Below are 27,645 nucleotides of genomic sequence, written 5' to 3'. Positions count from 1 at the left end.
AGACACTTCTCCCCCTGAGAAAGAATAGATTTATTAACAAGAGGTAATCAGGAAAGAATACACTTTTATACAAAACTGGAAATACTACTCAAGCTGTTGAAATAGACTGAAAGATAATTCTCATACCACTGGGTATTGCTCACTGCAAACATTGGATGTGCCTGTTAGAGGGTAAAGATTCATGTGCAAGGGTGGGGTTTCAATACAGTACACAAACTGTCCTAGATATAGATTTGATTTGAACACGTAAAAGTGGTACATGCCTGCCACTTAAGCTTTAGGTGTTTTTCTATACAAAGCCTGTAAAAAATACCTATAAATATTCCAAGAATAAGCACAATATAACTATAGTTCCTGCTAACACATAGACAGGATACAGAATGTGTTACACTTATAAGTTGTTTTCAACATTTGCTTTAAAGTATCATACACAGGAAAGTTATTACAGAGTTGAACAATCATAAGGATAACACATTTCGAGGGATATGTTTTTTTTAACACATTGCACGTTAGGAAATGCATCAGACTGCCTGTACACAATATTGTACACAGCAAATATTTCTGCTTCATTGGAAAATTGGAGAACAAAATAGTTTACATACTTTTGTGTATATAATCTATTTCATGATTAAGGCAAAACTATAATGCACTGGCCAAAGAGGATTAACTGTAAACACTACGGTCTGAGTGTAGAAGCTGGGAATTTAACTTCCTGAAGTGGCTCAATATTACATCTGCTACATACTCTGCCCGGTGCTTATGCTCTATATACATCATGTTGCCCACCAGGGGAATAAGGTGATAATAAGCAAAGCATAAAAACCCATCTCTCCACACTGAAAACATGTTCCAGCTCAATCAGAAATTAGCAGGTATTCTTGTCGCAGTCTGACTTAAAAATCTCTTGTCTTTATCTTTCTGTGGCTACATAAAACATCAAATCACACGAGTCAACTTCCGCCACCACAGCAGTCCCCCTTGATTTGTCTCAGAGGAAAAGTTCTTAAAGCGTCGTTATTTCAAGTCTTTAAAATTGGAATCCTTAGATTTCTTTTTTGATCAATCCAGATGTGTATAATATTTATGATTATCATTCTTTCTGAAATTGACATGGCACTTACTGGATTTACATTCAGTAATAAGATAGTTTTCTGGTTTGGTGGCGCATTCAGTCATCTCAGTTTCAAATCGCCCAGGACTGAAATCGTAAGGATTACACAACTTTGATGTAATTGTAATGTAGCTAGTGGATTGGCATATATTTGTATTATTATTAAAATGGCACTTGAGGAAAAGCAATATGTTTGTATGGGGACTTGTTTAAAGACAACTGCACTTATGTTTCTCTCTTTGACTTTGACACCTGAGCAAAAGTGGGAGTTTATCATCATGTGTCAAATGTGACCATCATCTCTCATAAACGAGACAATAGGATATGACTAAATATATTTTCTGTATTTACTCTCATCTGTTTATTCTATGGTTGAAAATTAATGTATCATAAAATGGTTTTCAAGACAAGAAATAACATAAATACTCTGTAACTATAAATAAAACCTCTCTGGGCTTCTACTCAGTCTCTAATAACGATTATACACAACAAGTCCATTGGGGAGCACATACTAGAAGGGCACAGCCTACTGTGTCTAATACAAATAATAGTTTATGTACATTATGATATATTTTTCCTGTACACTTCACTACACTGGCTGCATCACTGCCTGGTACTGCCTTTATCTGTAAAGCATCAAAGAGGGTGATGAAAACTGCTCAGCACATCACCAGGACATAGATGCCACCCATGGAGGAAGTCCACACTGAGCGGTGCAGGAAGAAGGCCAACAGGATTATCAGAGACCCCAACCCACCCAGTCCCCCACCCTGAAGATAAGGATCAGTTTCATCCAACAGCCTTTTTGAACTCTTGAGCTCATTACTACTGTCAATTTACCTTTTATATACTTTTACTTAGTTTATTCAGGTTGAATTGTGTTGTATTGTAACTTCTGCAACTTATTATACATCTTAAAATCCCATTATTCGAACATTCTCAGTGCGAATGTAGAGTTATAATAATATGTTCTTTGTGAATGTCTCTGTAATTGTTGTGCATATCATAATAACTTAAATGTGATCCATAGGAGGGGTGGGGGTGTGCGATCATCTTCATGCTGAAGTTTTGGGCTCGATTCTCAGAGATGCGTCATACAGGCTCTCCTCATCCAGTGTCGTACTGCTGTCCAGCAGGTACTTCGCAACCTAAAGTAATAATAATTACAGCAAAAACTTAAATTAGAGTCCAAAGATGTCAAACATATCGGGGAATCAACAGAGATGCAAGCTGAACACTCTTAAAATGCATTCTAACTCAAATATTATAAATGTGATCAATATAACTTAGCAGACATTATTATTCTTCCTCAAAGACAATCACTAGTATTCAAAGATATACATGAAACCACTTTGCTAGCATTACATTGACAAAGTTGTAATACATTTGCTGATTTTAGAAATCGATTAAACTCGAGCTGGCCACAATATGGAGTTCTGAAAGGTACTAACTAAAATAGACTATTAGCCAAATAAAAATATATTGAAATTGACATCAAATAATGTCTCTGAAAACACAATCAAAACCTGAAAAAGAATAAAATACACAATGAAAAGATACAGACAAAATGAACCTCACCTTTGGTTGATAATCAATCTTGTAAGCTGTTTGCTGAAATTGCCGTATTTCTCTGATAATGTGAGATATCTGGAGACAATGAAATAAAACAATATGAGACAGATAAAATATAAAGTGCGTGTCATTGTGTGTCCTTCAGCACATTGGTGTTCCTTACCATTCTCATCTTGGAGAAGTTAACCAGGCTGTCCTCGGTGTAGTTGGGGGTTCCCTCCTCGATAAAGGCCAGGTCGGTCAGGTACATTCCCAGGTAGGGAACACAGGGAGGGTCGCAGCTGAGGACAAGGACAGGGCAAGTAAAGCGATAAAGTACACAAAGGCTAAGAGGAATAAAACTGTAAGCAATTAAAAGCTTTACTTCTTCAGAGCTTCTCTCAGGTTTTTGAATCGTCCCTCTGATGACACCAGCTTCTGTAACTTGTCGATCACGGTCTTCGTCTAGAAAATGAAAGAAAAACTCTTGTAACCAGGAGTCAAAAAAGTATTTGAAATCTTCCTAAACGTGTATTCATGTTTTAAGAACTAAGGACAATGCTATTCAAAAGCGTGCCTCTCTATGAGTGTAGAGGCTAAGCCAACGCTTTAAGCCTCTGAGGATCCGCTTGGTGGGTGTAATTGAATAAAGGTCAGAAACAAAGTTTCCAGTTTGAAACAGTCCATTTATTTCCATTTTACTGGTTTCCATTTGACTTGCTTCTTTCCATATTCACCACACGATATTACCGTTTACACAATACCTTTGCTTTGCTTGTAATCCCGTGTTTGTGTGTGTGTGTTCTCCGTGTGTGTTCTCCGTGTGTGTGTGTTCTCCGTGTGTGTGTGTTCGTGTGTGTTCTAAAACTGTATGGCCTTCCGGTGGAACCTCTCACCACCAAACATAGGTTCCTACCTTTATACCCACAGATGTTAATTGGCTCCTACAATGAGCATGTTGTCTTCAATTCATTTAGTTTCACCTGCAATATGCCCTGCTTTATTTTTGCAATTACACTAATTCAAATTATTTTCGAGACTTGGATAATTCGGTGGATATAATTCAAAGTGTGCATACTAAATATTAAACCAAAGCAGGGGTATTTTAGTGTAGTTTATCTTAGCTCAGCTATGCTCAGTTAAGCTAAGTTCACTGCCCCCTATTGATCCTCTAATTAAAAACTAAGCAAAATAAGCAAAAATATATCCCGGATTGGCAAACTATTATTATTGTTTCATTTTTCAGGTTCAACATTTATGGTATTACACCATTCACATTATTTTCAAGAGTTGGATAATTGGATGGATACAAATGTAAGTGTGCATACTAAATAGGAAACCAAAGCCAGGGGTAGGTTAGCTTAGCTTATTTTAGCTGAGTTTAGCGGTATTGATCCTTTAATTTAACACTAGGCAAAATAGCAAATAGGCAAAAATGTTATGCCGAATTGGCAAACTATTATTATAGGCCCAGCTGAACTTTAGTGATAAAACGAGCAAACCTGAAAATAGTTCACCCAGTTTAGCTCACTACAGGAAGTTATTTTAAGAAATGTTTTATACCTGCTTGGAGACTTTGAGCCAGGTCTTCTTGAGGCGGAAGACGGAGCTGCGGTTCAGGGAGGATGTGATCTCCAGCATGGCGTTGTAGTTGTGGAGGCAGCGACAGATGTCTGCCACTGCGACCCATTTCTCGATCACCGACACTCTCAGGTTGACATCGTCCCACTGCAGGATCTCTGTCGCGATCTTGTTGCTGATCTGACAAAATAAGAGAAGTACATAGTGATACAAATGTCTCTCTGTCTGTCTAGAATACACATTATAGAAATGTTTAAAAACACATACATCATTGAAATGCTTGGTAGTTTTCATAATGTAGGGAGTTCTCTCGTTCTTGTCGTTCTTCATCCAGCCTTGACCAAAGAACTCCCTGAAGAAATAAAAATATTTTTAAATAATCAACAAATAAAAACATACCAACATTCACTGTGTGTGTTTCCCACCTCCCAATCAGCCTTTTTCCTTTTTAGCGTATAGCGCTTGTGTTCATGGCTTTGCATGCTTGCGTGTGTGTACTCACTCGTATGGGATGACCTTGAAGACCAGGTGGTCCAGCAGTGTGAGTTGCTCAGCTATCTCCAGGGCCGAGTGGCTCTCAAAAGGCTCAGTTTTACAGTCCTCCTGTGCCTGAGACACAGACACAAACACACAAAGGGAAGATGAGTGTCACAGCTAAAGCTCAAAGCATCTCTACAGGACGCTAGTAATTTAAAAAGTAGAAAGTTGTTTTTATACCAGAACATTTTGCTCTCTCTCACCATCTGTGTGATCTCTTCCAGTGTGACCAGGTTATCTCCTGGATCCTCCTGAGTGAGAGTCCTACATACAAAAAGAGAAACGGCCATTATTGATAGTTGCCATTGACTTCTTGTGTATGTCCCATCAGGACTCAGATAGGGCCTGACCTATAATCTACTGTCTTCATTTCATGGTATCAGAAATATGCAGAAAACCAAAATGTGTCATTTATAATTGGATGTGCGGTCACAGATAACACCAGAAAACTCACCTGATGATGTTGGCAGCTGCCTTTCTTTCCTGTGTGAGGAGCTCTGGGTCGTGGATCACCTCCTCCAGGAAGCTGATTACCCTCGTCTTCAGCTCCGTGTTCAGCTCAAAGTCCTGAGAACCACCAAAGACGCAAAGATTATTACAGAACAGTGTGAGAAGAAGTACTCATATCTTTAACTCAAGTAAAAATAGCAATAGAAATGCGTTGTTACAATTAAAAGTCCTGTTTAGAAGAGCTTAGTTGTGTAAAACAGATCAACATCACATACTTAACTTAACTGGTGATGCAATGATGTTAGCATCTTTAAATTTGCAGAAGATAAAGGTAGGCCTAAATTTAGCCTTTGATTAACTGCTGGGTAGAATAATCAATAATATGTAGTAGTAATTCATAACTTATTTTGTATTGATAATATGAATCTGCAAAGTAACTATAGGATTAAATTGAAATATTGAAGTAAAGTTACCCAAAATAAAAAATAATTACAGTACCTAAATGTACTTAGTGTTACTAGTATTCAAGAGTAGTTTTTCCTTCTACAAAGTCCTATAGATGGCTACACAGAAAAACTCAAATGAAAGATGGAAAGGTGAACTGCACCTGCGAGTGTTTGGAGACCCAGTGACGCAGAACGTTCAGCACTCTGTTAGTGGCCGCTCTCCTGATAACAAACTCTTTGTCTCCATTCCTCTGGTCTGTAGGAAAACCTGGAAGCAGAAAGTTAAATTGTTCATATACTAAATACCACTACACAGAATAATCAGCTGTGTGATGTACTCCAATTAATTTTCTTCCAGATACAGAAAATCCAGTTTATTTGAATATTGTTCTGGTCAAAGATTATTCGAACATAAAGGATGCATCTATATAAATGCAATAGACAGAGTCATACTTGTGTTCCTTTCATTTCCCCAGACTTAATTCATGTAAAGCAGGGTTCTTCAATGGTACAGTACCATACTGTGATACTGGTCCATTATGAAAACTTGACATTAAACTGACATACAGGACTTTTAAAGGTGGGGTAGGTAGGTTTGAGAAACCGGCTCGAGATACACTTTTTGCTATATTCCATGGAATGCTCTTAACATCCTGATAGCAATGAATGTCTGAAGTGCTTTGACAAAAAATCCATTAAAAAATATCATCTGTGGAAGCTGTGGCGCTGTAAAAAGCACGATCAATCATCTGAGAGGGCTCGGCTAAAATAACTGGATGGCCTACCTGCCTGTCAGCCTTCCATCTGTGCACAAACTTATCTCGTGCCCTCATTGGTCATGTGCGCGTTCGTGTGTGTTGGAGGAGGGGCTCTGTAAGGAAGTGGCTGTGTACTTTCAAAATCTAGTGCACTCGAGCTGGTTTCTCCAAAATTACCTTCCCCACCTTTAAACTAGGCAGTGTTTTCCTAATGTTAAAACAATCACCTACAGCTAATTCACAGAAAGAGAGGACACACATTGACTTACGAAAAAACTTTTTTTTTAATACAAGACCAAATTTAAAGACCGTTCAATTGAAAATGTATATCCTGTTTAAATGGTGGCAAAAAATGAACAGGAAACTTTTGATTTTGTATTTGTTTGGACGCCCCCTAGGGGTCATCATTCATTATAACACAGCTAAATTGTTTCTGTAATGGCTAAATAATCCACTCAGAAATGAACTGTTTTTAAATTCATCTGTTATATAACCAAGTCGTTTTTTGTGGTGGTATAATGGACTCGAGGGACTATTTCAAATTAGTCCTCAACAACCCTTTTTATTGGTCAACAGAAGTAGCATCCTCTCATATGACTGACCTGTGCTGGCGAGCGACATCCGACGGTACTTCTCCTTGGTTGGCGTGCCCTCGTTGGCACCAGCGGTGGCGATAGCGAAGGCCGAGGCGGCAGAAAGGGCACTGCGGTTATTGTCCAGCTCCCGGCAAGATGACACCACCATGCCATTGTTGAAGGAAAACAGGGAAAACTCTACAAAAAGGGAAACAAAACAGAGATACTTTAGAATATAAAATAAGAGACCTTGCTTCCCACCTGTTCAACACTGCATTCAACCACTAACCATCCCGCCCCCTCTTTTCTGTTTTTCTCTATGTATTTTTTCTTCGTGTTGTGTTTTATTCTCTGTCAAAGCGTCTTTGAGTTTTTAGAAAAGTGCTATATAAGTTTCATGTATTATTATTATTATTACTCTTGAGTGTTATCATCAAAACGTAAAAAGGATACTTGCAGGAACAATTAATTTTTTCTGCAAAAACACCAATATTAAAATCCTTTCAGTTACATTACTAAGCGTCTGACAGGATTAGGCTGAAATGGAAATGAAGGGTGGATCAAAGGTTAAGTGATTAAAGGTGGTAGAATTCCTTGCACTGGATATACTATTTGTGTATAATCAAACTCAGTTGTTGCCCAGCGGAGGGCAACAGAGAGCTAAAACAGACAGAGTGTCCTGCAGCTCGTGGCAGTGATGCTGTGTACACCGTGTCTGCCTCCCTCCTTCACTCCCTCCCTTCCTCCCTGCCTTCCTCCGTTAAGCCGGGGGCGGTATAGAAGAACATGCACATCGTTGCTAAGGTACAAGGTTTCCTTCCACCTACTCACACAAGGCACTGGCTTCCCTTGTATCGAGAACCGTGGGAAGAGAACACACTGGGGATGAATTGTGCCTGACTACCTACGGGGTGGATGCTCCCTCTCTGTGCGGTACGGGGAGGGCCACGAAGCTGTGGGTGGTTTTTATCAAGAAGACCTTATTTGGCTGTAGTTACGCTTGTCATTTCTGAAAAAAAAGTTTGCTATACAGTCAACTGCATCAGGCTTTATTTAACTCTATGATTTACTCTCCTTATCTCAAGCTCTTTACACTTCTCACATGCACACACTGAATATGCTGGATGCTAAAAATGTATGGTAGAAATCCCCTTACTGTATGTTATGATACCGACTGAAAACGTGATAAGGACCTAGAATTTACTATTCTGAGACAGCTGCCAGTTTCCCCTGCTTTGTTGACATCTTTGAGATAAATAAAAAATATTAAATGTACCTTGTCAACATTGGCTGATAGTAAGGTTTGTGACCCAAAGAAATGCTAAAGTTTAATTTTTTGTTATGTCTACAGTAAATGCCCCAGGAGCTGGTAAGCTTATCTTAGCACAAAGACAAGCAACATGGGACATCAGCTAGCTTGCCAATGTCCAACTGTGGCAAAATGTATTCATTTATTAACTAAAGGTTTTGGTTTTATTGGTAACGGTAGATCTGTAAGCTTTAGATATACCAGTAGGTGGATTTTATTAACTTTTTACAGTGTCATGCAAGCTGTTTCACCCCGTTTCCAGCTTTTATGCTAAGCTAAGCTAACCAACAGTTGGCACAAGTCAAACTATTGCTTTATTGTGTTGTGGCAAAGACACTGCCATTTTGTAAACAGTGAGGAAAAACCCAGCCTAACTTGCAAATAAATGCCAATTGGTGTGTCTTCTGCGACAGCTCTTGTTGGTGTAGTTCAAATAGCGCTTTATTAAATGATTTTCGGTTTAACTGCTCATTTTACTGCTGCCCATTATCTGGTTAAATCAAGTAATCTTGCAGTTGAAATTCTTCATTCAAGTGCCCGTAGAGAATGTAACATAATAAAAGCCTGCCTGTTAAATGTGCTTCATGTTACTAATGGTTCTTGTTATTGACATGATCTATTATTATTCATTTTATTTTGTCATATTATCATCCGCCAAGACTGGCAAGTACTCTTTGTCAACAGCACTAAGCGCTTGTCGTTTGCCAGCTCTTTTATTCTTGCCAAGTTACTTATGATTCTTGCCAACACATTTGTTTTTTAACTGTTGGGTTGGGATTCAAAAGTGTATCACAAGACGTCCGTAAAGAGTCTTGGGTTTAGAGCTCCCTAAACAGAAAACAACGGTCACAACACAACGGTGGGAAATTAAAGTCTTACTGCACCAGAGTTTTTTGACTTGACATTCTTGGGTGTCGATGGTGATTTGGGAGGAGACATCTCCGCCTCTGTTTCCTCACTCTGACTTGGGTCCTCATTACATTCCTCTCTCTCAGATAGATCTGCACAAAAACAAGTAGTTTGGCAATCAAGAATTTAAAACAGGCAGCAAAGAAGAAGAAGAGTTGGGCTTTCTGGGAGATTAGACAGAAATGAAAGCTTCCAGGCTCATGAAGTCTGAAAGTAGAGCGCATTTTCAATATCTTTACAGTCAATGATTATGGCAGTTTTAATATCATTGGCATTATTACATTTCAATATATGCCCACTTATATGTACTGCTGCCTTTTGCCTTTTCAATCTCAAAGATACTGCTTAAAAAAGGTGATTACTTTTGACTTAAGACCACTTTTATAGTTCGGAATATATATTATTAACGTTAACCTTAAAGGGAGAGTTGGTAAAGTTGCTCTTGTATGACTGGAAGAGACTTAGAAGATATTATCATGAAAATTAGTTTGTAGAAATGCTACCACAATACACACATGGACTGTAATTCTGACCTTGCTTGTTGAGGACGGTCTCCTCAGCCTTGCCTTCAGCTTTGGTCTCTCCCTCATCGGGGATTTTGCTGGCCTTGGTGCTGGACACGTAAAGCTTGTTGATGTCAAGGGTGGTCTTGCTGAAAGGTGACATGGTGGAGTGCATGCTTGCATAGCCATTGGGTGAACAGTTGAGAGCAGCCAGGTCCAGGGCTTTGCCCCCCGTGATGATGGGGATGTTGAGCGAAAGCTTGCGTCGGCGGTTTGGCGAGGACGTCTTGGTGATGGCGAGGGGGGGAGGGGAGGAGAACTTGCGGCTGGCACGCGGCGACGTGGGTGGCTCGCCGTACAGGAGTTTGTTGCTCTGGCTGCTGGCAAAGAAAAGCTCCAAAGAACTGAGAGAATGAAAGAGAAGGGAAATACAGACGCATGAGTATCTTTCACTACATCACTTTTGGGATTATGGGTAATTATTCCCAGTGACCTGGATAGGAGAAAGCACAGGGGATAAAGGTTGATAACGGGGGTGCACGGTGCATTTGGTGTCGGTACACAGGAGCAGAGAAGGCAACACATTAACCACAGGGCTCTTCGGGAGCTCCTGCCTCTTTTATTTAAGCTACATTGTTTAAGACAGCATCCTCCTTGCACTGAGAGCCACCCCCTCTGAAGGCCTATAAATAGCATGTCAAGTGACAGTGTGGGAGGCACGGGTGCTGCCAACAGCAACCAGCCCAGGGGAGGCCCACAGAGACATGGGGAGAGAGAGGCAGAGAGAAAAGGGGTGAGAGAGAAAGAGAGAGAGTGAAAGTGGGAGAAAGAAAGAGAGGTGCATTGCAAAAAAAACAGATACACTGCGAGGGAGGGGGCGAGAGAGGAGCAACATAGTGGATATGGATTCCACCAGAGCGAAGGCTGCTGGCTGAGAGTGGGCGAATGGGAAGCCTCCAGCCCTGTGTGGTGTTAGCTGCAGCCATGTTGTGTCTCCTCGCCTACATTTGCAAAACAGTTTAAGAAGGGAGTTGAGAATGGGAACGATGGGAATGAAAGAGGCTGGGAGGATAGAGGAAAGGAGAGGCAAAGCACAAAAAGCAAAAAGTGGAGAGTCAAGAGAGGACACAAGTGAAACAGAGGAGGAAATGAACCAGGGGGAGACACAAAAAGAAGGGAGAAGAAGAGGAGAGGAGAGCAGGGTCTGGGTGCAAAACACCACCATCAATATTTAATACCGTAGAGTCGCTGCAGATGATGGGAGAAAGGGAGAGAGGGAGGGAGGCAGGAGAAAGACGAGGAGAGAGGGAGAGGGTGGGGTCCTGCAGCAGAGTGAAGGGTTGCCATGGTGACAGCGCAGCGGAGAGAAGAATGGTCAGACTCGTGGAAAGAAAAAGAAAAGTGAGAGAACGGAAAAGGGTAAAAGAGAGGAAGGAGAGGGAGGGAGATGAGGAAGGGGGGGTGAGGGAGAGGTGGGTGGACGCAGGACCCAATTAACTGTGATGGTGGACAGAAGACAGAGGAGTGGATCTGCTGGTGTGACCTCTCGCTGCCTCTCCTCCAGTCCCTTCTCACCTGGACAGCGTATGATGGGCTGCTTACAGACAGTCCACGTGAGAGCAAAGACAAACCCAGACACCGGGGGAGTCCCACCTTTTCACTGCACCATTACAGAGCTGTTGCTGCATCCTCCGGAGGAAGATATGTGGAAAATTCAAACTTTTTTCAGTTGTCACAAGCTGCATGGATTGGCCACGCAGTGCATTGCTCTGAGGAGTTTAATGTAACAATTTATTTTAGCGCCCCTGTTTAAAAAACGTAATGAACAGAGACTCAAAGTAACTTAATCACAGTTGCCATGTAGATAAATGTATTTCGTTTCTGCTGGTAAGGACACATTGATGTGATTGGTTGAAGTTGTCTTTCATTTCAAATCTTTCACATCAGCACATTACTAGTTGTTGAAATTTGCTACACAAATAAGCTTCTGCGGCAACTTTTATATATGAAATCATGTGGGTTCGGTTATATTTATTCAACCCTGCAGCTCAGCTAGCTGGTTTACTGTTACAGGTCAAAGATACCAAGTTACAGCCATGTGAAAAGGGGTAACAGGGCATGTTTTCCAAACTTTGTCTGAGGAGAGGTCTATAGTGTCAGACTTTTAACAAAAACCTAAAAACATATTTGTATTCTGGCTCAAGGCGGTGGACCAACTTACAAAGCAACTAGCGTGGCTCAAAAAGTCCCGCATCTTGGTTTGGATTGCAGAACTTTTTAATACCTGATGAATGCTGCTATTCGATAGATAACCTTGCTTAGTAGCAGTGTCAAAGGTAAAGTTGAGGGCATTTTGATGAGCTCGAGCTTAAGGCTTTCCCAAGATTCACACATTTCAAATCATGCATACTAATATGAGCTAAAGACATGTCCTCTAAGTGTAATAATGACTACAATTTAAATGACTACACAATGAGTAAGCAGAACAAGCAATAACATGTTTGGTTACAACTGCATAGGGGCCATCTTCAACTTGTTCTGTTAGCCTGCAATTTAACTATGGATTAGTTCATAGGAGTGTGTTCATAGAATCCCTAATTAAACCTCTTGAAGTCATCTCTCTCGGGGGATCACTCACCGCGCGGGGATGGCGCTGATGGGCTTCTTGTAGATGGTGATGAGCTTCTCCAGCACCACGTCAGCGCTGGTGAAGACGCGGTACGAGTGGAGGAAGGTGTTCAGGAAGTCGATGGAGAGGAAGCGCAGGTCGGTGAGCCTCTCCAACAATCGCTCCACGCTGGCATAGCGGATCTGCAGCACCTTGCAGGAGTTCATCATCTTGCTGAAGCGAATGTCCACATCGTCGCAGTACAAGCTGGTGTCCGACCTGCGTTAGGATTTAAACTGAGGTTAGGAATGTGACTCACAGGGATTTAGCTTCGAGTGCTTATGCAGCCCAACTCCAGTTTGTACACTTTTCTGGTCACATGTGGGTCAGTGGGAAGAGCATTAACATTGCTTTGGGTTGGATTCCCCCACTGGAAAAGAACACTTATATAGCCTACTTACAACATTGAGGGCTATTTTCAAATCTATGCTATTATGTGTGTGTGTGTGTGTGTGTGTGTGTGTGTGTGTGTGTGTGTGTGTGTGTGTGTGTGTGTGTGTGTGTGTGTGTGTGTGTGTGTGTGTGTGTGTGTGTGTGTGTGTGTGTGTGTCCATGCTATTGTAAACATAAATAGTGTGTTTTAAATGTCTGTGAAATTGACCTCCTTTAAGGAATTGTTTGCATGATCCTGTTTAAATAATTATTTTTTTTAAAACACAAAACTTACACCACTTGTTATTTTTGCAAATATGAGCTAAGGCTTTTATCTTTAGCCTCATTACATTCGGTTGTACACTTAACATTATTAAAGTACATTACATTATGTTACTTTACATTACATTATTACTTTACGTGCATTTTGAAACTGTGTGACAATGTGCGGAGGAGCAAGAGGATTGGCGCCAAAGGCTGATAATACAAAAGTAAACATAACTCAAGAGTATAGAGGGAAGAGATATTTTGTATTTGTTTCTAGATGTTGAGAAGCAACATCACAACAAGAACCAGTGTAGGCACTTGTGGTCCATTTCTATTGCATAATTCAAAGAGTTAAGGTTCATATCAAGTTGAGGATCTCTGTAATTCAAGGTTCAAGGTTCAAAGTTCTTTATTTGTCAAACGAACATAGCTACAGTGTAGTTATGTCGATGAAAATGAAAAAAAAATGGAAAAAAAGTGCAACACAAAACAGAGATAAACAGAAAACATATAGTGCAAGTAAATATTAAATAGTAAATACAAGAAGAAAAATTGTTTAAAAAAGTGAAATAGTGAAATAAGAGTCTATATGCAAGTCATTGAAATATAATTAGGTAAATAGATAAATAATGTTCAAGTAGCAGCCAGATGAATAGTGTGGATGATGTTTCAACAGTTCAGGTGTTTAACAGTCTTATTGCCTGTGGGATGAAACTTTCCCTGAGTCTGGTGGTTTTAGTCCGGATGCTGCGGTACCGCCTGCCAGACGGCAGCAGACAGAACAGTTTGTGGCTGGGGTGATGGGGGTCTTAGTTGTACTCTTTACTGCTAAAGCATGGGGAATATATTATGTCACTGAGGGTTCTCACGTAGAGATGTACAAATTGCATAAGTTTGGGCACACATGTTCGTGCATTTTTCATGAATTTGTCATGTATTCATGTCCTGCCAATCTCTCGGTTTGTGTATGTATAATGTATGTGCATTTTCTGCAAGGTGTCAGACTCTTACTTAATCATCTGAGGCACGGTGACTTTACTGTTTTCCTCGAAGGCGTTCATCATCAGACCGTTGCAGCGGATGTTGTCAATGCACTGCGAGGCAGCAAGACAGACAGAGAAAAAAGAAACATTGTTAGCGAGTTCACAAAAAGCTCTGGACAATACAGGTTTCCACCAAGTCTTTAAAAAGTTACTTATAATTACACTCTGTCCTGAAATCTATATAAAGAGGTTGTGTCAGATGTTTGTAGCCTACAGTCTTATAGAGTTTTCCTTGTCTAATAATACTTAAGTCAAACAAGCACTTTGCTATTATGCTGTGTGTTTGTTTGGAACATATTCAGTCCTAAATCCCACAGGTGAGGAGGAGGAGGAGGAGGAGGAGGAGGAGGAGGAGGAGGAGGAGGAGTACCTGGCAGATGTCGCTCGTCCACGCTGACTTCTCCTGTCGGGATGAAGCCACCAGGATGACGGTGTAAGGCTGGACGTCTTTGGGCTCCACCATCACTTTGAAGTCCAGGTTCTCTGTGTCCATACCACTCCGCTCCACTTTGGCTGCAAGGCACACATTACAAAAACGTTATTTCACTTTGACAGATAAAAATTAAAATTAAAATTAGTGAAAATATGCCATGTAAGAAGAAAGAGGGGAAAACAGGAATGACAAAATATGATAACAAATATATATATTTTGGGCAAAGTGTAAAGGAAGGGCAACAATTATATTTTAAATGATATGTGTATGAGTGCTTTACCATTAAATGTCTGAAAGACCCTGGAAGTTAAGAAAAAAACTGAAAATGTTGCGCCAGTGAGCGATTTTTGTAATAAAAAAAACAAAACATTTTCTACTAATTCCCAGATCAGTAATATGTTCAATAATTTAAAAAAGTGCATAAATTAAGTGTAAGAATCATGAATAATGTGGATTTTTTTTATTATTGAGACACATATCGCTAAATTCATCCAAAAGCAGCATCAGAAATGTGTTTTCCTTCTGCAGCCCCTAATTTAGAAAGAGGAGCATGAAAGCACATCGCTTTTATTCCCAAAGATTTATCGAGGTTTCCTTAAATCGCATGCACCTAACATCGATTCAACTGGTCACCAATGAAGTTTGTTATTGGTTTGGTTTTATTTGTGCTGCCTGTGAGTCAAAGAACGATATATTTGTATACAAAATAGTTTACAGTTCTCTTTGAAGAGTCATGTTAACAGGATTATTAGGGAGGATTGTCAGTCTTTGAATCCAAGGGGTTCAAGGAAACTAATAACTCAGAGAGATATTATCTGAGTCATGGTAACATTAGGGAAATACTTTGCCTACATAGTGCAGTTACATTTTCTGTATTTTCTAACGCTCGCCAAGACAAAACTGCATATATTGATGCTTCAACTACTACATTACATTTAAACGTATATACAAAAGTTTAGTTTTCATGGTAACTTACTTTCATCATCCGTCCCCTCCGGCTCCTCCATCAGTGTGCAGTCTATGAGAGAGGAAACTCCATTCTGAGACAGGGTTCAAAGGTCACATGCAGTCTGTTACCAGCTGATAGACAGAAGACTCTTCAAAGTTCAGAGAGGTTTGATGTGTTTTAAAGGATCATTTAAGAAAAGGTTTATTGGTTTTAGATTTTTAAGAATCAGTAAGAACCTGCTGATTTAGATCTGACCCTACCTTAGTGATGTGAAGTTTCCCCCCGGAGCCGCGGGTACAGATGATGAGATGTTTGGAGAAGAGGAAACATTGTCTCTCTCCTTCTTTCTTCAGAGACAGAGAGCCCAGACGGCCTCTCGTGATCTTCCCTTTCTCGCTCATCGGCACCTGGATCAGGGAACCTGTGGAGTGTCAGTATCACACAGGAAAACATATGAAATTTGATTTTAACCTTGATCTTATTATCAGTGTCTAACCTTCAAAACCCTAATACGGAAATACTATGAGACAGCCTCAGCTATTTTTGTACATCATTTGTCTTTGATGCATTTTCTGGGCATAAAGTTCAGTAAAGTAAAAAAAGAAAAACGAAATCAGTGTTCATATTTTGTCTTACTTACCTTGTCTAACAAATGTCTGACTGGTGTCCAGGAGCACTTCACAGCCCTCGACAATCATCCGCTCAATAGCCAGGTTCTTCCTGATGTTCTCCGTCTCGCTCACCTCGTCATGCATGATTCTGAAGGAACAGAATTAAACAGGTTTTTCACTTTTTAAGTTGTGTGTTTGGTATTGAAAATGGAGTATCCTTCCCTAAAATCACTGTACACATGTGATTGTAATTCCTGTATCCATTCAATCCTAATGTATTTTTGAGTTGCTTGGTTATCAGACGGTCAGTAGATCTACCTGGAGAGTTCCTCCAGTTTAGACTTAGCGTAGTCCAGACTGTTTCTCTCCACGTGCTCATGGGGGGTGTGAGCCAGTAGCTCGTGCAGCGTCAGGATGTAACGAGGGATCTGAGAAAGAGTGAAAGAGAGTATATCTTTAAAATGTTATGTTTCAAACTTTGAAAGGTCATGTGATTTTTTTCAAACTTTAAAAAAAGCAGTCCCAAGCACCTGAAGGGTTTCAACAGGCAATTAGTTGGCCATGAAGCCCCTGTTGTGCAAAAGGGCTACAACACTTTGCTCGTCATCTCATTACTTGATCAAGAAACACGGATACGTTTTCCATGATGGCATCTCACAATGGTCAAATTTTAAAAAAGGTATAATTATTAACTTTCGCACAAATAATACACTGATTGCCTAATGGAGGCCTGGGAGGCTGACACCGGGCATGGAGGTCAGGCGTTTGTCAGGAAAGGTGTGTTTGTATTATTATTGCGTATTTGTGCTTGTTATACTTAAATGCAATCTTCCAGAAATCGTCGTTCTTTAGACCACACCAGAATGATAAAAACTGTCAACGAGCATGTATGATATAAAGAGCATACACGCAGCAGCATAAGTACCAGTATACATCAAAGCAAAAAAATTAAACAAATAGGCCAAATGAGGCTCTGTTATAAAGATCTAACTCCAAAGAGATATATCCAAAAACACTGACGTTGACAAAACATGGAGCTCCAGCGCAATTTTCAACGGAATTGAGAAATGTGAAAAATGTGGGTTTAGCATAAGATTACTCTACAACACTATCAAGAATCTCGACGGGAACTTGGGTAAACTCACAGTGTTGTAAGAGCACTTTCTTTTCAAAAGGGAGTAAGGACTAAGGCACTAAACACAGCATACTTTATGAAACTGTGTGTGGAATAATCCTGCAGATATCCACAGCGTAGCTCTGAACTCCTACCTGAAACATGGGGTAAGTGAGGAAGGTCTCCAGCGTCCTCTCCTCACAGTCGGGCTTGGCCTCGTACTGCTTCAGCAGCTTGTCAAAATCTCGGTTCTGTTTGCAGTGGGCCAGGATCTGCAGGCTGTACTGGTGGTTCCTCACAAACTCCTGGTAGATGTTCAGCATGGGCAGCAAGATGTCGAAAAGGTCAGCTGCAAAGAGAAACAGAACACTTCTTGAATGCATAAAATATCAGATCATTCTCCATGAAAAGAGTCAGTAGCTCTAATTGTTGACGTGTTTAGGTACTAATCTGAGCTATAATTAAATTGTATTTTGAACAATGAAACACATGTTGTTCATAGGTGTAAAACAATTCTGACTTATGTTGTGTGAATCCTGTGAGAAACGAGGAAATGGTCTCTTAAGAAATGTGTGAGTACTTGAAGTGCTACCAGCCATGCTCAATTATACTGGATTGATGAAAAAAGGGTAAATATCTAAAAGAGAACTGCGTCATGCGTACTGCTCTAAAGGAATCCAGACAAAAAAGAAGCATAATGTTCGACTGCATCTGTTATACAGTAAGTGGTTGTCTCTGTGTCTCTTACCCAGCACCAGAGTGGGCCAGCTGGCTATCCGTGCCTTCAGACCCTGGTAGAAGATCTGATGGAGGAACATGATGGTCTCACTAATAAAACACATAATAAACAGTCGTCAGCAGCTGTTTTTTCTCTCTTGTTTCACAACTTTTGGCAGCTTTCCAGTGCCTGATCACAACACATTCTAAACCAGTCCCCCCCCCACCAGCCACCTGTTAAGGAAGATGCTGCTGACATCGTCGTGGGTGATGGGCGGCTTCTTGGAGCTGGCGGCCATGCGGAGCGGCCGCAGGAAGTTGTTGACCAGGATGTGGAGTTGCTGGACGTATTCGGCTTCTGCTTCCAGCATGCTAAACACCACCTGGTTCCTTTTCCTCATGCTCTCAGCGTGAGGCGAACGGATGTAGTCCTGGATGATGGTTTTCCACTTCCTGCGGCAAATCCAACCTCGCAGGAAACTCTGGACCTGTGATGAAAACAAGTTAGCAAAAGCTAAGTTACTGTTGTTTGTATGTCACAATCCAGTGGGTTTTTGAAGAGTTTTCTCAGTTACAACTTTGGGAAAGATTTGAAGATACATCATTTTCACCATGATAGTCTTCTGATGTTACCATGTGAATGTAAAACATTATTTAATTCAAAACGAGCTATGTATTTCAAATCACCTACTCTAATTTAGTATTTCAATTTTTACTAGCCTATTTATAAAAATGATCATGTTGAAGCATTGTTGAATAGCAATGAGCTGTGTCACTATCCCTCTTCACTGCAACATTCCTGGAGTACATGAACACATCTGGTGAGGAGGAATACACATAAAGTCCGACGCAGATCCTTTTTTTTGCAGCTGATGTCTATCATGGTATGTCCCCATGATGAAGACAAGCTAAAAATGTAAAGCTAACTGTGGTTTGTCGCGTCAATCTAAAGCTGCATTCACATGACAAGCGGCAAAGCGGCAAAGCGCTGCCGGTGTGCTGCCGCGACGCGTCGGGCACCGCTCCAATTTATCGCCGAGCTCTGCGCTAAAAGTTCAAATGATTTCAACTTTGACCTCGTTACCGCTGAGCTTTCGACGCGCAACCAATCAGATTACAGCTGGCTGTTCACCGTAATGCCCTGCGCCCAACCTGCAACCTGAGAACATCGCGTGTCATGTGGATGCAGATTTAGCAGCCAGAAATCCATATTGTTAGAACTAAAACCAGTATTCGTTTACTTTTTTTCGTAACTTACACCTCAACAAACTAACCACAACACATGGTATTACCTTATACAGTGGCTATGGAGAACATGCGGGCAAACACGTGTATGTTACACATTTGTAATACATCCTGCAGACATTAGCATGGAGTTCTGTTGACCTGTCCACTATTTACTCTTATTTAAGCTCTGTCTACCAATTTTCCTTAGAACATTATCTTCTTTAGTGGGCAGAGGTTCAAACAGCTACTTGGTATATTAGTAACTGTGAGTTTGAATACAGCTACCTGCAATAATTGTTGTTGAAAGCATTACAAATGTAAAATGTGTTGGCCGGCAACAACCAAAACATGCAATAGAGAAAAGAGGAAAACTAGTTTAATTATTAACACCTAAGCTTTTGCAGGTTTAAAGTACCTGGCTCTCCAAATCTTTCCAAACCTTTCCAAACTCTCCAGCTTTATTAAGGAGCAGGAAGCTGCTTCACTCGAGCTGAGGACAGAATAAGGCTGTGGTGTAGTGGATGAGGAGCTCCCTGCTGTGAACGCCAGAGGAGTGAGCTTCCCTGAATAAATGCAGGTTAAAAATAAATCCTGCAGGTACCCTGAGATGATGTAGTGTTTAAAAACCTGTTTCAGAAACCATAAGTATATCCGTGCACAGATTACAATCCCCCTCCCTTCCTTCCTCCTGGCCTTCTTCGTGGCAAAAGATTGATTCATTTTCTTCTCCTTGAAAACGGCACAGCACAAAGCAGCAAGATCTCACCTTTTTGATCTTCTTGATCTCCAAGTCATCTTCACTGGGAGGTACCTCTGGATTAGACTGGATCTTTTCATTATCCTTGAGCAGTCCAGCAATCTAAAATCCAACACAAATCAAACATCGCATTGATATCGCAAAGATGAGAGGACTTTACACTGCAGCTATAATCCTACTCGTGATCTCGCTCATGTAATATTCACTCAATGCACTCTGTGTTTTATTGACATTCTTACGATTCTTTATGTTTTTATTCAGTGTCCATTTTTCATGTTTGTGTAAAACTTTGTTGCTTTCCATTAGCTGGTTTCAAAGAATTCAAATATTAACAAACTGCACCAAAATGTTTTTTAAAAAACATTATATTCATCCCTGTTTTATTTACTCCCATTAGAGTGTATGAATAGACCAGATGAAACAGCTTTCAATAAAGGACTACAATTAAACACAAAAAAACAAAATCCATTACTACATGTTTTGCCATGAAAAGTGAGAGGGTTGATTATTATGTTGTAGTGGAGGCTGCAGTATCAGGTACAATAGAAGTTGATTCATGCATATTGAAAACATTCAATTCAACTGGAGCTAGCCATTAGCACATTAAAGGGAGATGCATTTGATCTAGTTTAGACTGAATAATTAGGATACAAAACACTCAACAGTATGCAGAGGCTATAACAAAACATCCCAGGGGCTCTGGAAAATGCTGCGTTCGTCATGAACACACAACAATATTGTTCAAATCTGGGTTGTGACCTTTGTCCATTCTCCTTTCTGTATTTATACTGTTCCTGACTGCTTTCACCTCCATGTTTTATATCTCCTTCTTCCACAGTAACACACAACACACATGTATTACTAGCATGAAATTACAAGGCAAGTTACCTCAGATTTTAGACGCTCTATCTCGATTTCCCCATCCTCTATCTGTTGTCGAAGTTGCTTGGCAACCGTTTTCTCCGTCTCCACTATTTGGAGTAGATGGAGATACTTCTGCATGAGGGTCTCATGCTCTGTAGCCAGGTTCCTGTAACTATACAGACACGCACACAGACATTGTAAGGACCTCATTAACGCATGTTTGCAGGCTCTCCATAGATTTATCAAAGCAAAAGCAGACCTCTGATCAGCATATGTTTGAACCACAGACCTCACGTCTCCACCGAGCGCAGGCACTTATGCAACCTTTTCTTCAAATACTTACAGGCTTAGCAAACCATGTGTAAATCCTGCTGCTGCATGAGCTATAATTCAGAGCATTAACCAGTCCAACAAAGGGTTTTAGTTTAATTTGATCACAAAACAGCTTGTTAAAGCGGAAATGTGCTAAAATAAAGTCTTGGTTGCCTAAAAAATAAATTCAAAACATTAACTAAAGGCATCTAGAAATCAAAAACCTTTATTAAAGCAATAAAACGATATACCAGATCTGCATTGCCCTGCTGTGTGCACATGCAGGCCAACGAACTCCTGTACAGTCAGTGCTGCTGCCTTGGCTGAACGTTAATCAATGTAATCTTCAATAAGTCCAATCAATTGACCTTTCGCCACACAAATGCACACTGCTGACATTTAGAGTGATTCACTTGGCTTGCATGGCCCTCTTTTGTGTCAGTATCTTAAAGGGGCATTTCACTCAAAATTGTACAGTATAGAAGAAAGTTAGTGTAGTGTATCGCTGACAAATATGTGAAAAGAATCACAAAAAAACACTAATTGGTCCAAGTGGATGAATCGTTTGACTTTGGTGAGTCACTGCTATCTTTCTTAATTCTGACTAAATGATCAAATACCATTGCTGTACTGTTAGTTTTTTACCTCTAAGTGAATGTTAGCGTATTTTTTGTTTCTTTGTTGATTTAGTATCTGAGCAGCAGACCAGTGACATGGCTAACTTGGGGTCTGCACATGCAATTATACAGATTATCATGTTTTCAAGGTTGTGTAATGAGACAAGAAGTCAAACAAAAAGGACAAGTGTTAACATTAATATTGGTAAACATTATACCTAAACATCATCCTGCTAGCATACTGGTGTTAGCATTTAGGTACAGTCACACAATCAATTCTTTAAAGATTACAATTGATAATATTGATTTAATTTTCCAATAAAAATCGAATTGAGTCATCTCTTTTTTGTAGTCTGTAGTTGCAAATGATGACATTGTGTACACACACACACACAAACACACACACACACACACACACACACACACACACCCACACACACACACACACACACACACACACACACACACACACACACACACACACACACACACACACACACACACACACACACACACACACACAAACATTCCCACCAAAATCTTTATCTTGCAGAACATCCACAGCTGAGTGTGTGTATGTAGGTGAGAGGTCATGTGTGTGTGAGGTACCTGGCCTGTGTGATGGCTGCCACCCACTCATCACAGTCCTTGACGTCCTCCGAGCGCAGCTCCAAAGACTTCTGGTTGTCATGATTGAACGTGACGGTAAAGTAGTACTGGAAATGGAAATGAAAGAAAGAGTCAAATATTTGTTCAACATGTAATAAGACAATCAGAATATATTACAGCAAAGGGTTTCCGTGATACATGTACAGCGTTGGTCTGCAGGAAACCCATCTGAGGGAAAACCTTGCATGATTCGTCACTGACCGGCTTTTCTTAAATCTACATGTTGTTGAATTTAAAGTAGTATGTCTATACACATGCATGCCCATGTGTGCGAATGAGTGGGAGAGAGAGATCCTGAGGGAAAAGTCTTGAAAGATTCATTATAAAGCCTATGTGCATCCTGCCTGTAACCTGGCAACTCACCTCTGAATTGGAGGAAGCCTCTCGTCTGACGCCACGTTTTGTTTTGCTTTGTGCCAGTGATTAAGCTGCGTTTTAGTGACACAAACACCTCTCACCTGTATTTACTCCCTCGCCAATTATCTCCGGTGACCCTAAATCCTCAAAGGTTCAGCTATGGCAATTATGGCAAATGTTTTCTAATAGGCTTATCAGATAAAGTCCTCAAATCAACAAAGTGGTGGTCATTGCAATAATACTGAAAACAGACTATTGGTGGTAGAAACGCATCAAGTCATGTAACACTGATGCATTGTAAATAGATCCCCACAAATCCAATATATTGGATTTTTGTATCCCTCCCAAATGCCAAGAGCAAATCATTTGTGAAGGGGAGTAATGTTCCATATTTCCTTATGAGCAACAGAAATGCGCTTCCAGTTTCTTGCTTCCTCTGAGTGTCAAACCTTTTTTTCACCTGCTTGGTAAGTGAGATAACGTAGCCACATCTATGAACAGAAAGTATTGAATTTCATCTGAAAGTGAGACAAAATTAGCAAATGTTTCAACTAAATGTTTATGATGATGTCTGTCTTCAATAACATTTGCAATTGTATCTCTAAAATAAGTTTTGATCCAGTTTTTAAATGTTCTCAATGGTAGATTTCTGTTGCATCAGAGCCATTTTTGCTTTTGATTTTGGTGAAAATGGTTTAATTAAGTGAAAGCAAAACCAGGACAAAAACATATCAAGCATTCCCACTTCGCCCCCCCCCCCTTCTTTACCCGTCACCATATCACATTTCCACTAATGCCCATATTTGCTGTACTTGCTAAGTGAGACACAATGCCGAGGCATGTTGTTGGACATTTCGTTGGCCCCTTCAAAAGCACTTTTTCAGATGCAAATAGGGGTTGCCATAGTAACTGTGGGCTTAAACGTAGCTCGCCGTCTAAATGGGGAATAAGAACATTTAAAAAGTGGAACACTCCAAAGAATACAATGAGAACGGAGAGAGACAGACGGAGGGCGAGCGAGAGAAAGATCTTTTGCCTTCTTGAGGAGTGAGGGCTATAAAAAGCGCCGTAGCTCTGCAAGGTGGCAGTTGGCTTGGCATCTATTCGCTGCATTGTCCCTCTCCCTGTCACACACACACACACACACACACACACACACACACACACACACACACACACACACACACACACACACACACACACACACACACACACACACACACACACACACACACACACACACACACACACACACACACACACACACACACACACACACACACACACACACAGATAAGATCCAGCTCTCGCTGGGCCATTCCTCCTGCAGCCTTTGACACACACACTCACACACACACTGACGCGCTCCCAAGAAATCTGTTGTAATCTGCACATGTAACGGCTTTAATGTCAGGAATGTACAGTAGCATTGCCTCGGATGACCTCTGCAGTCTGCTCATCGACTCAAGTGTCATTCTTTGTTTTTCAAGAGAGGGGAAAGTGAAAAGGAAATCTGTATGCCGTCAGACACCTGGAGCATTGATTACTCTCGCTGTCCTCATTTCACCTTTTATAGATCAGCATCGGCGTATGCAGGAGGACACTGTGAGACCCACGCAGACTCCGAGCCACGCACATAGTCCCGCAAGACATGCTAGCAGGGTTAACAAAAAGCATGTATTTGTGCAAATAAGCAACCAAATGTTTTATACACGTGCACAACAATTTACACCCCCACGCAAATAACACAAAACTGAGAGAATTTATTCCTGACACATATTATGTAAAGGGACACGTGCTGAACAGAAGACTGTGTTATGCTAATTCATGGCTTTCAAATTCATTTAATTCAATGTTGAAATAAATTCGCTGGAGCAGCCTGCATGAACAGCTGTCATCATAGATGTCACTCCGTCCATGTCCTAGGAATAGAGCTCTTGTTCGGACTGTAAGAAAAATAAGCTTGACGATGAACAAAGTTTATTAGTTCACGCTGTGAGAGTCTTAACTCAGTGTCTACTTGAACAACTGATTCGTGAAATAAGAGCTCTTTCTGATCTGCTATACTTTTTGTCTGCATATAAGGCAGAAAACTAAAACTATAGTATAAACATATATTGGTGAAAACAAATACTGGAAATCTAAGTTCACATGATTTTAAATATTGCTTGTTTGAAAAATGACAAACACCCAGTGGTTTTTTAATCTACCTTCTGACGACTTTCACCCTAAGAATCTAAATTTGACACTAAATAAAAAAATTAATCATCTAGGGTCAAATAAACATGCATTTACTTGTCTGAATTCTGCTGGCACATCTGTTTGACGCCCTCTTGGTGACACTGATACTAATCCTGACAGCTTTGCCAACAAAGGGCAGAGGGCAAGTGTCTGAAGAACGTGACGTGACAGCAGCGCTCAGCACCGTGGACGCCAGGTAGCTGATGGAAGCAGCCGCATACAGAACATGTAGGAGCCACCGTACAATAGTCACTTATAATTACTAAAACACGCGTCCATGCTTATAACTATAACTGCAGATTGGAATACTTACATGGCAACCTAGAGTATACATTTTCAATTAAATGTTTAATTATTCAACAGGTTTTACAGAGGATTTGTAAAGTATGACAGGAGAGCATCCAAGGCAAATGTCATCTAACTCTGATTCGTATAGCTACGTACATATTTCAGCTATTTATAATAAATACGAACTTCCAACACATGGTGCATATTGAATCTGCATAATAGGTAACACAGATAAGACATGCAATATATTTGTATGGAGTTTTGATTGAATCCAGGTACAAATAAAGATTGTTTTGTAAGATTCGGGTCATTCAAATGTTCCCCTGAAGTAAAGATTCTTAGTTCTTCGTTATCAAGCTGCAAACTAACTTTGCTCTGGAAATGTAATGGATTTTGTAACAACAATCATTTTGGAAAATAAGAGCAGAACAATGTGGGCATCCATATGAGTTTGTTTGTCTTTTTGAATCCATGGTTAAAGGGTTCATTTCCTGAACATTACCCACAACGTGTCCAGCACCAGAATGGCAAGAGTCTTTTGTTGCAGTCATCAAATATTCAGAGTTATATTTAAAGAAAGACAAAACACTCTAATGTCGTGACACAAACATGAGGCTTGCTAGTGGGCAAAGTTGAAGTTGGTTGTATTTGATTTGAGATATTAGTTTTGTTGTGCACCTAGTGAAGGGTCCAGGTTTTTTACTGGAAATGTTCATATGCTCTCAAAAGTAAAATATCAGCCAAACTTACATCTCAATGGCATTGTCGGAAAACAACATCAACAACAACAACAACAACAACAACCTGTTAGCCTCATATATGAAGACTCTGCTGACTGAAGAGATGAAATGAGCCACTGCTTTGACTTTCATCCTGTATTGGCCGTGCTGCAGGTGAAGCAGAGCAGATTGGTGACTGCAGTCATAGCTCACAGCAGCTTGACCACTTCTCTGGCTCCTAAATGCTTTTATGCCACAAGGTTTATTCCTTCCAGCTGCAGCCTTTCTAAATCCTCAAAACTGTTTCGCTGGAGGTAACCATGCTATCCCTGAGATTATTTATGACCCTATTAAACTGGCATTAAAAAAACTAAACAGTGGAAATGGTGTAGCCCTCACACATGTTAATCCAAATGCCAGAGGAGCCATAACGAATGGGGGGGATGATGTACAGAAAAACAAAAGCATGCCTGGGACATCGTTTGGGTTTCATTCATGGCTGTCGTTAACAAACCCATGATAATGAGAGAGCTATCAAATGAACCAAGCCGCTATGAACCGGGGAGACGCAGTTGCCAAGGTAGGATGCTATTAATATCAAGACAAGGAATTAAATCAATACGTCAAAACGACAGGGAAGGGGCAGCTCTCCTCCGCAAGATGGCAACCTGCAAAGTTTGGATAGTGTTTTTAAGTTTACTCCCTGCATATGAGCAATCCCTGAACTCTTAGCATATCAACAACAAATAATGTTATATAAAATAAACGTAGCCTACTGCAACCATGACTGCAACACATCGTTGTGATGACAACGAGAAAAATAAATATAGAAGGTTAACCAGTTTTCGTGTTTGCAAAGTTTTACTGAGAATCAAATTTAACTTTAGAGCATTGCATATTTGTTTTTGAGTTAGCTTTGAGGCAGGCTATTTTAGTGCTGAATCGAGACAATCAATCATTGTGGATGACGCCATTACGTAAGTCTGAACGTCAAGTGAACATCTCTGGGACATTGTTTGCGTGATAAATAGATGTTGGGATAAAAACAGAAACTGTGTCGTTTGCGGTTTTCGCTGCGTACACAGAACACTTCCGCTTGTCAACGCTTTCACCGAGTTGATCAAAGCACGTTTTCCCCACCAGGAGAGAGAAAACAAGCTGCATTAATAAGTGCGTCCGCTCAGGAGACAGTTTCAGTCAGGCAGACGTATGGGAGCTCTCCGTGTGATCGATATCTTACCTGCTTCTCTAAGCATTCCTTCGCGGAGAGAGATGGTTTGGGTGACGGTGCCCTGTCACACACACATCCCTCCAACAGGTACAGTCCGGAGGGGCGTGAGCTGGAGTCGTTCTCGAAATAAAACAACATGTTCTGCAACAAAGCGAACCACTTAGAATGCCATTTTGTGTTGTCTGAGCTTTTCTTACTCAGGCAACCTCGCCTCGTCCCATCTTTCTTAGCCAAAAGAGCCAGATAGGTGATGTGGCCGTCATTGAGTCTCATCCCTTTCTGCATGTTGGCTGTGAATCCGAGAAGATCTGCGGACAAGCCTGCGGACTCTACATGTTCTTTTCCCTTCTCAACACCTCCAAAACACAGTCAGACTTGGTGGGCAGCAGCCCACTCCTGCTTGTCCATCCACAGTTGCCACTGTAATGCCTGCGAACTGGGAAGAAATAAGCTGAAAAA

General features: G+C 40.6%; 1 protein-coding gene across 1 annotated transcript; it reads right to left on the bottom strand.

Moving 5' to 3' along the window:
- Positions 1-6: 6 nt before the first annotated feature.
- On the bottom strand, positions 7-27,645 carry LOC307028198 (ras-specific guanine nucleotide-releasing factor 1-like). The gene is made up of 28 exons (XM_079663010.1): positions 27,196-27,645; positions 22,291-22,397; positions 20,777-20,924; positions 19,898-19,990; positions 18,139-18,392; positions 17,936-18,015; positions 17,343-17,536; positions 16,392-16,501; positions 16,103-16,221; positions 15,723-15,883; positions 15,490-15,553; positions 14,451-14,593; positions 14,049-14,131; positions 12,369-12,617; positions 9,761-10,134; positions 9,203-9,319; positions 7,037-7,207; positions 5,838-5,944; positions 5,235-5,347; positions 4,984-5,044; positions 4,746-4,852; positions 4,511-4,595; positions 4,226-4,423; positions 3,048-3,127; positions 2,847-2,964; positions 2,690-2,758; positions 2,127-2,259; positions 7-1,857 (listed from the first exon to the last, which is right to left on the bottom strand). Exons 1-27 carry the CDS (start codon positions 27,469-27,471, stop codon positions 2,167-2,169), a joined length of 3,774 nt encoding a protein of 1,257 aa, XP_079519136.1. The 5' UTR covers positions 27,472-27,645; the 3' UTR covers positions 7-1,857; positions 2,127-2,166.

The sequence above is a fragment of the Notothenia rossii genome (genome assembly GCF_949606895.1).
Source record: "Notothenia rossii genome assembly, chromosome: 2".
NCBI classification, from domain to species: Eukaryota; Metazoa; Chordata; class Actinopteri; order Perciformes; family Nototheniidae; genus Notothenia; species Notothenia rossii.
Note: the sequence above shows the minus strand (reverse complement) of the source record. Positions and strands in the feature narration are given on the sequence as shown.

What these genes read in the sequence shown, in the direction of transcription:
- LOC307028198 (XM_079663010.1), bottom strand. Translation starts at nt 27,471, where the DNA reads ATGCAGAAAGGGATGAGACTCAATGACGGCCACATCACCTATCTGGCT. An exon ending in AAACTGGAGGAACTCTCCAG is followed by an intron (nt 16,222 to 16,391) that starts GTAGATCTACTG and finishes CTGTTCCTTCAG; the next exon opens with AATCATGCATGACGAGGTGA. An exon ending in CTGAGAGAAGCTCTGAAGAA is followed by an intron (nt 2,965 to 3,047) that starts GTAAAGCTTTTA and finishes CCTTGTCCTCAG; the next exon opens with CTGCGACCCTCCCTGTGTTC.